At 40.0% G+C, this 14,446-nt stretch overlaps 2 protein-coding genes across 4 annotated transcripts in view; both read left to right on the forward strand.

Annotated features, from left to right (window-relative positions):
* hcrtr2 (hypocretin (orexin) receptor 2) overlaps positions 1-9,225 on the forward strand; it is a 35,997-nt gene extending 26,772 nt beyond the window's left edge. For all 3 annotated transcript variants that reach the window (XM_030441446.1, XM_030441445.1, XM_030441447.1), the window contains 4 exons: positions 3,616-3,731; positions 3,843-4,063; positions 4,161-4,282; positions 4,642-9,225. In XM_030441446.1, coding sequence (XP_030297306.1) covers positions 3,616-3,731; positions 3,843-4,063; positions 4,161-4,282; positions 4,642-4,811 — 629 coding nt within the window. In that variant the 3' untranslated portion in view covers positions 4,812-9,225. The remainder of the gene's footprint in view (positions 1-3,615; positions 3,732-3,842; positions 4,064-4,160; positions 4,283-4,641) is intronic.
* A 914-nt stretch (positions 9,226-10,139) lies between these two features.
* Positions 10,140-14,446, forward strand: gfral (GDNF family receptor alpha like). The gene is made up of 9 exons (XM_030441450.1): positions 10,140-10,225; positions 10,496-10,624; positions 10,991-11,149; positions 11,334-11,393; positions 11,497-11,812; positions 12,246-12,505; positions 12,596-12,676; positions 13,706-13,787; positions 13,879-14,446. Exons 1-9 carry the CDS (start codon positions 10,189-10,191, stop codon positions 13,946-13,948), a joined length of 1,194 nt encoding a protein of 397 aa, XP_030297310.1. The 5' UTR covers positions 10,140-10,188; the 3' UTR covers positions 13,949-14,446.

Here is a 14,446-nt window from a genome sequence, read left to right on the forward strand (position 1 = left end):
GTTGAAACACTCTCCCTCTGTACTCTACTCAGAATGGCACAGCCTGAGTTCCCTTAGACATTATTCACACAGTGGCCATCTTCCTTTAACATAACACTCATGGTTGGACACTTGAGGCTGGGATAATGTAACGCTGCTTGGGTTCCAGGTTGCAAGTCGTATAAAATATAAACAATCAGACAAATTGACATTTTGCAGGGAACGTGAAGCCCATTCAGCAACAAAACGATATTTGATTAATCAGTAGCTAATGTTACCATTCAACAACTTCCTCGCTAATATCACTGATTATCGTATACAGTAAAATTAGTAAGAATGTGGCTGAATGCTAATGTTAGCAGTTGGCTAATGGAAGATAGTCTGTTATCAAATCTGTGGTTTTACCTTGGGATATGGTCCAATGTCCCTCCGAATCAGACTTTCCATTGTCTTTATGGTTTCATTCAGGAAGCAGTGAAATGATAATGATATATCAGATCATCTACGTTTATATGACTTGCAACCCTCGAACACAGCAGTACGACATTTGAGCTTCCCACCCTGAGTGTGATGTCAGAGGAAGATAGCCGCTGTGTTGAGTTCCTGTTTGGGAGAAAATGGAAATCATTCTATTATAAACTAGACAGTGCAGGCTACAGATCCAACCCACACAGTGTCTGCGAGAAAATGAAAGAACATAAACGGTGCACAGAAAAAAAGCATTCTGACTGTAATGCATCAAGGCAGAACAGTTGAAAAAAAACAAGAGTAAAGAAACTCTATTCAGAAATCCCTATTCATAAAAGTAAAGCAGCTTTAAAAGACATTACTGACACCATCCTAATCAGACAGGCACCAGAAACCTCAAACTTCAATCTGCTCTCCCTTCTCTTCACCACCTGCCTCACTACTGTCACTTCCACTTGCCCTTGAGCTGGAGTCACAATGATCCAAAAATCTGGCTTTCATAAAAACAGCTCCATAGCATCCACAGACTGTAAGAAGCAATCACGGACGATTCATTGTCAAGTTTTCTACTCTCCCTCTCCACCTCTTTTATTACTGAATCTGGTGTTCCACAGGGTGCAGTCTTTGAACCACTCCTGTTTCTTTTCTACACCTGAACATGTCTCAGAATTTCCCTTGTTACTTCACTCCTAATCATTTCCACTTGCAGCAACAACAAAGTAACCCCCAACATGCATCCCTGTTATAGAAAACTGCTCAAACAGGAGAATTGGAATCAACCCCATCAAATTCAGCTCATGCTATCCACCCGAAACCCCTGACCCCTCAAACTTATTATCCACCTTACCCTCCACAAGAGTACACATTCTTGTGAGTCACATTTCAAAGAATAACGTGCGGGTCACCCACATAAACAACCTGGAAGAAGGAGGCACGCAAACACCTCACAGTTCAAAGCACTCAGACACAGACCAGACATGTGTGAGATCGGCCTTTGAAGCAGCCTCAACCACAGCCTCACCACACCAACAACAGGCAGCAGATCATCCCAAACCAGACAATAAGAATGCCATACAGCCTTCCACTGGTAAATAACATTTCGATTTTGTTCTTCCTTTACCTTGATTTGACTTGTACTGTATGTAGGCTGACTATCAGCCACACTACTCGCACCTCTCCCTCAACATCAACACATGCGTCACACATGCATTTATTTTGTGGTTCTTTTTTGTTATAAAAATATCCTTTGGGTCTTTAAAGCTTTCCTCCCATGTTGCCTCCCAAGACATCTATGAATCAAGTCATGGTTTGCTGAGCACACTTTCTAGGACATTTTGGCTAGACTGTGAATTTAGAAAATCACCTCAGCTATAATCATACTGCTGAATAACACATTCAACCCCAACCATCACTGAGGACACTTATTGATTGACTTTGTAACGTTACATTTATTTTTCAGAATCTTAAAATATCATTTTTAGAACCACATTTATTTAACTGTCTGGCTCACTTGAAATTTTGCTTTTTCTCCTGGATCTAACTGAACTGAATGCCCATCAAGCAGTAACATAAAAAAAAGCTGGAAATAAGCTCATATATCCCTCTGCTTCGCAATACCCAGAAAACAGCTGCACACACAGTCAGTGCAAATGTCTCTGCAACATTACAAATGGCATGAAACAATTAAACCTCCAACCAAACTAAAAACATGCTGATTGTAATGCCACATGTAAACTCACAGACAGATACGATATGCTCTCATAAATGTGGTTTCATTCACTACAGCAACAGGTAATCAAAGGGCAAAGACAACACTCTGTAAACTGGTAAATTATGACAACATTTTAATATTTATCCAGAGCTAATTTACTGATTAGCACAGCTGCACACAATCACAAGAAGGTACGCTGATTCCCATCAAAGGACGGAGTCTCTTGATCTTTAATAAAACACTGATAACCATAAAAGTCAGATCGTTTATCATCTTCAATGAGCCAGATAAGGAATATTATGTTGTCTTTAAACAGTTTTTCGTTTCTGTTTTGTAAATCATGAAACATCTAGAGGTTTTCACTGTAGTTGTGCTTGCTTGACTGCAACTGACATGCAGTTCTGAGCGCCTGTCGTGTTGCTTGCCTGGTGTTCCTTCTAAGCTTAAAATTGGACAACGTTATGCTGTAGCGAGTAACATTTTAATGACCTGTATATTTTTATCTATAATACTGCAGTGCAATATTATGTCTATGTGCTCTATACCTTGAAGTACACGAACAAATGACCCTTTTCAAACAGCAGCAATTTGTCCTCTGACGTTGTGCTCAGGTTGAATGCTGGGATAATGTTATGATGCTGTGTTGCAGGTTGCAGGTCAGACAAACACAGAGATTATCATACCATCACTTACCAGTTGAGCAGAAACTGGCAAAAAGTTTTTGGACAATACAAATCTGGAGAGAATTTAACTTCTGTTAGTCAACAGCAATCATTACCATTCAACCCCTCCTTAGCTAACATTACCCTTTGATTACATCCAGAGCATTTCACTTCCAGGCTTGAAGAAATTTGTCCACGATACGGGCTGATGTTTTCAAAATAATGTGTTCCTTTCAAACAGTAATGTTAAGCAGGAAGTGGTTAAATTCTAATGTTCGCTGCTGGCTAAATTAATAGGTCATCAAATATGCAGTTTTACCTTGAAAAATGTCTCTCTGGATTTCCACATTGTCGATCTGGAAGCGGTGAAATGATTAAAGCTAGCCAGATTCCCATGTTTGCCCGGCTTGCAATCCGGAACACAGCAGCACCACAGTTGAGAAAGATATTGTCAAAAGGAAATGGCTGCGGTGTGAATATGGACAATGATGCTCCTGATCATCAGCCAGTGAGGATTTTTATGCAAAAGACTAAGGGATTATTGAATCCAAGACATCATCTTGAAAACATTTCAGCCAACTCAGACAGTTTTAACGTTAGCATTAGCTTCCACTGGAAAAAATCTGGGATTAGGGATTGTTATTCCTGCCAACAAAAGTCATCTGCGAGAAATGAGCCTGCTTTTGATTACCGCTGTGTGAAATAAAGAATTTTGTATTTGTGTAGTATCTGATGGACGTGTCCTAGCAAACAATTTTCAGTCAAATTATGATGATGTCTTTATTCTTTCAACAGCTGAGATCTACCCAAAGGTGTATCACACCTGCTTCTTCATTGTCACATACTTTGCACCCTTATGTCTGATGGTCCTGGCGTACATCCAGATATGTCACAAGCTGTGGTTTCAACAGGTGTGTATTCGAGTGAGACATCAGCTCTTACAGACTCATTTTTTTAATCAATGATCTGAATATCTTTTGGCGAGTTTCAGCGCGTGATATATGCACATATTCAATCAACAGATTCCTGGAAACACATCAGTCATGCAGAGGAAGTGGAGGTCCATGCAGTGCTCAGCTCAGAATCAGGGGCTGGGGGAGGCCGTGAGGGTGAGGACCAGCACAGTCTGTGCTGAGATCAAACAGATGCGAGCTCGGCGCAAGACGGCTCGCATGCTGATGGTGGTCCTCTTTGTTTTCGCCCTGTGCTACCTGCCGATCAGCGTGCTCAATGTCATGAAAAGGTAATTAATCGAGCGCTGCTGCTTCAGGGATGGGATGAGATCAAACAATAGACGCTATGATAAATCAAGGCTCACGTTTTGATCACTTTTCCTGCAGGGTCTTTGGGACGTTCAAGAACACCAATGACAGAGAGACAGTGTACGCATGGTTCACGTTCTCACATTGGCTCATATATGCCAACAGTGCTGCAAACCCCATCATCTACAACTTCCTCAGCGGTAAGTTTTTAACCTGCCTCACCACATAGACCACTATGTGGGCTCATTACTGCCCTCTAATGGACAGTTTTAAGAAAAACAACACAACTCTCTGATTTCATTTTCCTATTTTTATTATTTTTAGTGCATATCACAAATGTGAATGTAGGAAAAAGACGAGTTTAATGTGTTCGTCACAGCTGAAAGGCACCATGTGCTGTAAGCAATGAAAAATGTTGGAATCTGGACTCAATCAGATCTTCAAAACATGCATTTCTTATTAAAAGGTTCAGTTGTAATGCAACTGCTTTGGATTCAAGGCCTACAAAGAGCTCCAACGGAAGGGTTTCTGAGTGGATCACGTTTCTATTCTCCTCTAGGTAAATTCCGCGAGGAGTTCAAAGCAGCCTTTTCTTGCCACTGTTATGGCCACGGACAGAACCAAACGACGAGGACGAGGACCAGAGCAAGCACCGACAGCCGGAAATCCCTGTCAACTCAAGTACACACCATGGACAATGTGTCACGCATTTCAGATCAGGTAGTGTAGATGTGGAAGTCCCTCTGACAGCTCCATGCTTCAAAGGACATGCTCATCGTCAAGGTAGATGTTCCGATGTTTATATATTGAAAAAGAAAAAAAAAACAGACGTTTGAATTATTGTTTAATGTTTTTCATGATTTTCACAAGGGCACTTTATAGAAACGAGAGCTTTACAAATGTTTTTTTCTGATCAACAGAAGAACATGACGACTATGAACAGTTTACAAAAAAATGCCAGTTTATTATCAAAAGACACCATTTGAATGTTTGGTATTGAGTCAACATATATTTCATGATATATGGGTTTTTAATTGTACATATGGTTTTAACTGCACATATATATTGTATTTTGTATTTTAAATGTACTGTTTTAACTGCATAACTTTATTTTTGCTTGAGAAGAAAGTATTACAGATTTTGAGTATTTATGTCATTGTTTATATATTTATTTATCTATCTATTTATTTATTTATTTAATGGACTGTTTCAATACAGGAGCAGCCATAGAGAATATAGGGAAGAGATGGTTCTAACTGCATAAACACATCAATATTCAGCATGGTTCCTGTATGAATATGCCCCGCTTGAGCTCATTGTGAGATCTCTTGCTCCCTTTCATTACTCTTATTGAATTGCTGATGTGCTGAACATCAGCAGTGCAGACTTTCACTCTATACTGTACCTGCACATTTGCTAAATGATTATTTAAAACCATGAGTCATTAAATGTGTAAGTTTTGTTTACAAGAATGGATTTTTTTTTTTAGCACTGTGTAGGTACGACATTGAGTCATTTAGAGGCAGCAGATTTTCAAAGCGTTCCATTTTAAAATGCAACGATATGCTTCTGTCAGTCACCTTTACTGACAGCTCCAGAGCCCAGGGGACACTGTCCTGTCGGGAAAACATTACATGTCATGAAAACTAATATGACAGTAGGATATTTTTCTAACAACACTAACATAACTGTTCATCTTTCATCAAGCATTTATGTTGACAACAGTATTGTCTAATTAAGCCCCCGTCAGTTATTCTTATTAGCAATAACACCCTGTGTCCTTGGTCCGTATACTGTTTACATATACAGAATTCACTCCATGTCAGGTTGCGTTCATGCTGTCATTAAAGTCAGCGGGAGTAAATACCAAATACAAAGATAATCTAAAATTTAATTTGACAAAGATTCAACTTTTTGTTCATGTTGTCAGGCCTATATAATCATTTGTAATGGAAAAAAATGTAAAACATTTAGAAACAATTCCCAGACTCCCTGACCATACTTTACCCATCTCGCTGTTTATGACTGATCGCACTCTTGAAATCACATTCATACACCCCATTACTGTAAAATCATTTAATTATTAGCCTGCTAATTGTCATTCTCAATGTCCAACTGTCCAATCATTTCACTTAATGAACATAATTTTAATGAGGATCTGGAAATAAACAACATAATTGTCTCACATAATTGACAGTAAATCAATTGTTCCAGGATTCATTTATTAAAGAAGGATTAGAAAGGTGTAAACAAGCTGTTACACACACATAGACAGGTCTGGAGCTCCTCCATGTTGCCTCAGAGTAACAATTTACAGCAAACGTATTTCACCTACTGTACCGGGATAAGACGTGTTTTACAGCACGTGCGCTGCGTTCAGCTCTGGCTGCCAGTGAACCCAAGCGAGGAAAATTACTTATGCATTATATGTCATCTTCTTTTATTTTGATTCTTAATTATTTCAGGTAAAAGTCAAACAAACTCTGCGAGGAAAATCCCAGTGACATACATTCACACTCAATGGGCATCCCTCTGCTCACAGTGAGGCGGATATAAGCACTTTCCCCTTCACAATCGATGCTGCTGGTGAATGGACAGCTTTCCGGTCCCAAGGCTGCTTCTCTTTTCTACCCATGATTACTTTAGGAAGGACAGTTTCTCCTGCGCTCAGCTGCTGGAGGGAAAGTTAAGAGCTCCCAGTGAGAGCAGCAAAAGCACAACAACGCCATGAAAAGGGATACTTTACATATTTCTATCCATATATTATTCTCATCAATATTTACAAACATCACATATTTCCTAAGCGTATTCACAGTCGATAATCTGGAGTGGAGTAAACATAAAGTTGGCAAAAAGTTTGGAGCTTGAACATGAGAAGAACCTGCACACTGTGATTAATTAGTCACTTGGATTCTGTGGAGCGCATGGTGTGTGTGCCGGCACAAATCAGAGCCCAAAACAATGAGAGAAAGAATATCAAAGTGGCTCCTGCACTCCATGCAAATGTGGCAACAAAAACAAGCTCTCTGCCAGGAGCTCCTTTTCAATCCGGCAGATCACATACACAGCAAGTCAGATTTGCAATCAACCACTTTGAATTTATTAGCATGGGAAATTTTGTTCAACATAATCAAGATTTGTGCTCATAAGATGTGGATCGCCGAACATACAGCATGTTAAATAGTCATGGGTAAAGCTCATGAATGCAAATGCTAAGAAACACAACCGACATTGTAATCATTGTAATCAGCAGTATAGATAAGGCCTCTGTTAAAGCCCTCTGATATAATATAAAGGAACATAAACACTGTTGAAATCTCTCGTCTAATCGAGCTAATCAGTTAAATCTCTCAAACTGGAAAAGCAGTCAGGAGAAGGCAGACTGGTACTGTGAAAGAGCTGTACCAACGTGTGAGAATAGATTTGTAACCGAATAAATCGTATGAATAAAATGCTGGCTGTTACATGTTCACATTTGTACACGTCATAGCTTACGCACACACATACTTCATGGCCTGACTTTCACACAGGGAGTTGATGGAGTTAGACGAGAAGCCTGCCAAGCCAGTGAATACAGTTTGAGATAGCAGTTTTGATCTTAGTAAGCGTCACACCACCAGGTGTTTCCAGCTGTGTGGCGTCAGGAAAACAAACCTAAATCTCTAATGGTAAGTCAGGGCATCTCCAGCCATGAATGTGGAGACCAAAGCAGGTTTTTTAAGCCGAATCTCAATCTTTTCCTAAACCTGGCCAAGTTTTTTTTTATGCGTAAACCTAACCAGAGCATTAGCACTATTGATAATTGAACATGAAGAAATGTAAAGTTTCTACATATCCATGGTTTGCATAAATGTACAATGCCAATGTTTATCTGGTTGGTTTCGATATTCATAACAATTGTCATTTTTCTAAACTTTAAACTACACATTAGCATCATTCAGGGTGTGGTTCCCATGTGCGTTCAGGATTGCTTTGATTCTGGGCTTGGATGTCATCGAGTATATCGCTTATTTGATCAGGTTTCCTTTCTTTAAACTGCAATGACAACATTGTGAAGACATTGCGGTCACACTTTAATTGACAGAAAATCAAGTGCTGATTACATGAACGACTGTGTTTTATTGTGATGTGTTTTTTTTTTCTTAAGCATTCCAGTTGAACTTTCAACATTAGTGTTGAACCAGTAACATTTAATGAGTGAAACTTTTTTTAAAGTTTTTTATTCAGATGGACCAGAAGTTAAGATTGTTAAGCACACACAATTGCATGAAATCTCAAATACCAGTCCAAATTACCAAAATGTTTCAAGTGCTTTGAAACATGGTACCAAGACTACTGTGATGTAATGCTTTTATTTCTTCTATTCTGCATTTTAAATTTTTGTTCAAGTTTCTCCAATAACAAGGCAGCAGTTGTTTTTTTTGTAATGTATTTATTTATGTATAATCCAGCTCAATTTGATTTTGTGTTCTTTGTATTCAGCTTTTCAAAGTCAGTGAATGAGTCGAAATGACTGTGCTGAAAAACTAATTTGATTCGGTGTGTTCCTGGCTAGGCCTCCTTATTAATGCTATGACATGGCTGTTGTTTGTTTTTTTCAGAGAAGTGCAGTCAATTAAGGAGCTAATTACAAACCCCACTCTGAAGTGTGAAGATTGATTTCTGACGTCCTTTGTTTAAAGTGTGATCATCCATTTCAACTTGAACACACAGTTCAGTTGCTTCCACTAAATAAGAAAATAAAAAACCTTTAATTTAAGTTTTTTTTTATATGTTGTCATTGAAGTATAATATAATCGCTGGCAGCAGAACTTCTATCAGCCAGCGGAGCAGCATGAGGAACTCTGGCTAGAAGTCAAACATGAGTTGAAATTGAAATCGAATAGAAATGAAACAACAAGACAACCTGACAAGAGTCAGGATATTGTTTCTATGATGTCAGGCTCCTTTGTTTGATTGTTCATGAATTATTTTATTTTGAAAACAGATTTTTAATTTTTTTTATTTTTCATGTGACTGAGTTTGATTCCTTGTCTTGATGTTTCTGTTCCAGTGTATTATTGTTCAAGGTGTATTAATTGGAAGTCAGTTTGTGGTTGTGTTTCTCCACATCTTTTATTAATAAAGTAACTGCTTATATTGATTATCTTCTGCTGCCTCTCGTCTCTCACCTCTCTCACAAACACACAACTATGAGTTTTTGTAACAGGCCACCAAAATGGCCCGGAGTTTAGAGAACAAGTTTTATTACAGAAACACTGACTGAGAAAACCTGTGTTTCTGGTTATAAAAGGAATGAACAGAAAAGGTCTCTGTCCTCAGGAATCTGACTGGGATGTTGTCAGACACTTATTATAATAATAACCTAGAAGCACTTTTAGTGGACATGACTCTGACAGTCAGAGTTGCCCTAAAGGATTACAGCCATGAGACAGCTGCCATTGTGTCAATTACACACCAAAAAATATCAACATAGCACCCACATTTAAAAAAAAATACTACAATTTTCCTTTAATGAGAGCCATTAGACTGAAACAGAACAGCAAAGTTGTGTTGCACAGCGGGGTGATAATTACATATTGGGTCATCTAGGAGGGACCCCTTTTACAAAAAAGCAGTCATAATTTCCAATTGTTTCTGTAAAGATACTGATTACGGCTACTTAAAATCATTGATACAAAAGAAAATTAAATATATCGATCAAAACCTACTGACTCAAATTTTTATTCTCTGATTTTAAATCAGTAGCTCACAGGGTCAGGAACCGGCTGTTTGTGATCTCCGTTACACGTTGATGATACGGGGTATTATATGATTTATCGCCATCACAAATCTGATACAGTAGCAAATTCCTCCCAGAGTCCTACCAAAAAATACCCTTGAAGATAAGAAAAATAAGGCCCTCAGACGCAGCAGAGCCACACGTACACTCAGATTTGTTATTATTCCCTAAGCCTGTTGCATACGTCACACAACTTCCAGTAAATGGGTTGCATCCTGTTGGCTGTGGGTGGTGTGTCCCGGCTCAAGTGCTGACACCCACCAGAGGGACAGATCAGCTGCAGGAGAGCCTCAGTCATCCACTCACAGCTCCAAAGCAGCGATCATGCAACTGGTACGCCTGGATGCAGCGGTCATGCTCGGTGAGTCATCCGTCTCTACAAAATATCAAATTCTTGGCAGGCAAACTTAAAGTTGCTGCTATTTTAAGAAGAAACTTGTACTTTGAGCCAGAGCTGCATGTCTTATAGTTTATAAAGTGAGAACAGTCAGGTGAAGTGTGGCTATCCGTGAAGTGAACTCAAATCAATATCTCAGTATCTATCAAAGCTTGAGAAAAATGCTTGAAACATTTAGATGCTGCCCAGCCCTTTTTAGACTGAATAAATGATTGGCGCGTACTTGTATTCCAGGGGTTGTTATTCCACAGATAATCAGCATCAGCATGTTACCTCCACCCTCCGACTGCCTGGCTCATCATGACATCTGCATGTCAGAATTATGCGCTGGCGAACAGGCATTTAACGACGGCGTCTGCGGAGGTAAAAATCACACCTTTTTCCTGTAAATTCACCGTTCTATGCCGTGAGTGATTTGAACACGGTGCTGTCATTATGTCAAAAGTCGTGATTGCATTTACCCAGGAGGCTCAGGACATGAAGCTATGTAATCAAATTGCCCCTGTTGCGGTTTGGCTGAAATGTAATAACTGAGGCGATAGCCCCGAGCAAAGTTTGTGTGAACGAAATAAACAGATAATACATTTGACACTAGAATCCTGTATTTTGAAGAATTTGTGGCATCATGCAGAGCGGCGGGCACATGTGCAACACCTGCTGCACGAACAAACACCCCGCTGGCTTACCGTTAAATACTGTTTTTCCTGCCTCCGTCTTCTGTTATCCAAGATGAAGGGTGCCGGATAAAAGGCTCGGGGGCCTGTAACATGACCATCCAAACCGCGCTGGACCAATTCCCCTCTCTGCGAGGTTGTGTGTGTACCTGGAAGGGGGAGGGGCTCTGTGGCTCCATGCGAACGCTGGCTGAACAATGCCGCCGAAGGCCAGGTGCAGTATTCTCAGTAGTCTCTTAGATAAGCATTTACACGTGAAATTGCATTTTTTGTTTACCAAAGGCGATCTGGTGTTCCGTGTGAACGAGCGCTATTGTGCCACAGAATGATAGTCGTGAGCAGCGGAGCGGCTTTAATGAGTGTTTGTTGGAGAATCGTGTTTCTGTGTACTTTTGCAGCAGCTCAGCAGAGGAGGAGCACAGTGATGGACTGGCGGTCAAGCAGCTTAATAGGCTATGGTAATTATAAACTATGGTAAAAAAAAAAAAAAATTACAAGTGCTTTAAAAGTGGTGTTTCTGCAATCTCAAACCTCACTAAAAAAAGACATTTCTTCTCTCAGTGCACGATGGCGCGGGGTCCTGCTCGGACCGAATCACAGTCTGTCTCAATGATAAGGTTTGCAACAGGTTCTTCGCACTTGTTCTCGGGGCCTGTAACGCAGCTAAGTGCAACCATGACAGCTGTCAGCGACTCGCTCGGCAGTTCCACAGCAGCATGCCGCACAACGTCGCTGAGATGCTGGTCATGTGTGAGTGCGAGGCTTCAGATGAGGACTGTGTGGGAATGAAAACTGTCCTGCACTCCAGCACCTGTGGAGACGAGCCCTGGATCTGTCAGGATACGGTCAACCACTGTGTTAAGGATGGTGACTGCAGGTACGATTCTACATTGGTGGTGCAGAACAAACAGCACAGTCGCCCAGATAAAACACTGGAAGGCAATGTAAGACCACTAATGTATTTCACAGGCCTTCGCACCATGTCGACATTTCTATATGTTGTATCGTGTTCTGTCATACTGGGAGGTCACGGGGTTAGTGTAGTTACAAGCCAGTGACCGCATCTCAAGACTGCGTTTCAACATTGAAAGTGGGAAACTAGATATTTTAATCAGAACTCATCCCCAGCCATGTTTGTGGTCACTAAAACAGGTATTATAGACCCAACTTAAGTTCAATATCAGACTTAATGTGGAATTATCATTAAAGCAAAAGTCACTGGATGTTAAAGATGATGAATGTGCTGTGGGTATTCTTCTTACGTTCCCACATAGTGAAGCAGCTAAAACAAGTTTTCTCTCATTTATCAGAGACCTGTTGAAAACTATGGTTACCAAATGCTGGAGCTCTGAGGACGCACAATGTGCCGACAGTGACCTCCAAAAAGATGAATGTTTTACCCAAATGGACCGAGCTCGCATCCTTGGTGCGGATTCTGAATGTAAGAAAGCCTTCTTGGCCACTCTGGGCACAACACTTCATCATCCTTGTATGTGCAACGGAGTGCGCAATGATGATCTCCTGACGTGCAACATGATTCACGATGTTCTTCATAACAGATCGCATTTCTGTGAGTAGGTGGTAATTTATGAAGCAAGCATTTTCATAATTAAATGTGTTTATTGCAAACATTTCAAAGCATGTTGTATGTCTATTTCAGTGACTTCTTGGGAAAGCAGCAGTGGTCCTTCTAAACCTCCTGAAATTAATGAATCTGAGCAAGGTCACACATGGACACACGGTAAAATTTCCCATATCTTAAGTAATTTCCTGTCTTATAACTAAACATATCACCTCTGCTCAATCTTTTGGTGAGAGCTGCACATGCACATTTCTTCAGGATGTTGCCAGTCAGAAGAGGGCGGCTGATGCCGAGCAAGGTAGTGTGATCTAAAATAACACCGCTACAGCAGTAGCAACTGTACGTCTGCTGACCGACTGGAGTGTATATATTTTATAACAAATATATTTAACCAATATTTATATAACGCCTGTTACATAGTAATGCACAGAAGTTATGGAAGTAAAGGCTAGTTTACTTAAAATGAAAATATATGTGACTTCACATACACAGCATCACAATATCACAGTGAGCTAACTTACTTTATCCCAAAAAAGCCTTTATAGTTTGATATTTCTGGCAGTTAACATGAAACAATGAAAAAAAAAAATCATGTTTCATCAGCCAATGCAATAAGACTTTGAAGAAATGCTTTGGCACTAATCAATAGTCTCCCTTTCAACCTACAGAAGAACAGATTATAAGATGATCACACAAGCGAGTGTTCTGTGAAACGTCAATGTGGAGACAGTCTTTTAGCTGGCTGAAAAGAAGGCGAAGAAAAGGACGTCTGACTAATTATCACCCGGTTTACAACGAAAAAAATCAGTGCTGAAGAGGGTGGTGCTCAGGAGACAGCGCACACCTTGCCCCTGTCCTGTCATCCACTTCCAAAACTCTTAAAATGCAGAAGGTGTAAAAAAGAAGTGTGGCGTGACACACAGAATGTTTTTAAAAGTGGTGTTCATTTTATACTCCATCCCATGAGATCCCTTCGGCCCTTTAGCATGAAGTGGGGACTGATGACAGACTGTCTCAGCTCAGTAACTGGCTGAGGACCTGTCCACGGTGTACACCACCTTTAGCCCATGTCACCCAGTGATAGATCACGGCCCCTCAGTGACCCTTGGAGTGAGATGGGTGCTGCTAATGAATGGATAGAAGGATCAGATACAGTTTTTCACAAACTTACTGTTTTTATCTTCTCAGATTATCTACTCTACGTCTTTGCGGCTGTGTTACTCATCGTGGCTGTCGTATTGATGCCTCTGGCAGTTGTCAGCAAAATATGGTGAGTACATCAACGTTAGGTAGACGCCAAACATGTCAGGTCTCTTTGATGTTAGAGAATGCAAATATAATCTTTTCTTGTTTTCTTGCAGGATATTGAGAAGGAGAGACAAAACAAAATATCACCATCCACAGAAAAGCAATTGTGTCGTTCTTCTCTGATGATTTCCCATCAGTTAAATGTTAATCATCGAACCATCTGGTCCTTTTAATCTCAAAACAAGACTTTAGATGATTACATTTATTACATTTATGAAATATCTTTGAGTTGTTTTTAATGCAACAGCAACAAAAAAAAAAATCTCTTATGTATACCACAGTCTATTTGTATTGTACTCCAATCCTTTGTAACAGACGATAATGATGTTATCATATAAATCTGTCTGAATGGCTTCATCTAAGAAAATCGATTTAAGAGAGTTGTTTCTGCTGTTACAAATATCACACTTGTGACGCAGGCCCTCTGTTTTGACGAGATCGAACGTATATTGAGGTTTTTTTTAAGAGAATTTTTAATCAAAAAAAGAAACCTTTCTCTCGGCAGTCTCCTCAGGAGGTCTTTTCGTCTGATTCACACCGTGTTCCAGCGATCTGATCTGACTGGCATGTCTGACATTGCCTGACGTCTTTGATAATAAACATCAGTTTGAAAACCTTGAA

Source organism: Sparus aurata, chromosome 15, assembly GCF_900880675.1.
Source record: "Sparus aurata chromosome 15, fSpaAur1.1, whole genome shotgun sequence".
In the NCBI taxonomy this organism is placed as follows: Eukaryota; Metazoa; Chordata; class Actinopteri; order Spariformes; family Sparidae; genus Sparus; species Sparus aurata.

Coding starts and splice junctions, on each gene's coding strand:
- gfral (XM_030441450.1), top strand. CDS start 10,189: ATGCAACTGGTACGCCTGGATGCAGCGGTCATGCTCG. Junction 10,226..10,495: donor GGATGCAGCGGTCATGCTCG/GTGAGTCATCCG, acceptor CTTGTATTCCAG/GGGTTGTTATTCCACAGATA. Junction 11,813..12,245: donor GTTAAGGATGGTGACTGCAG/GTACGATTCTAC, acceptor CTCATTTATCAG/AGACCTGTTGAAAACTATGG.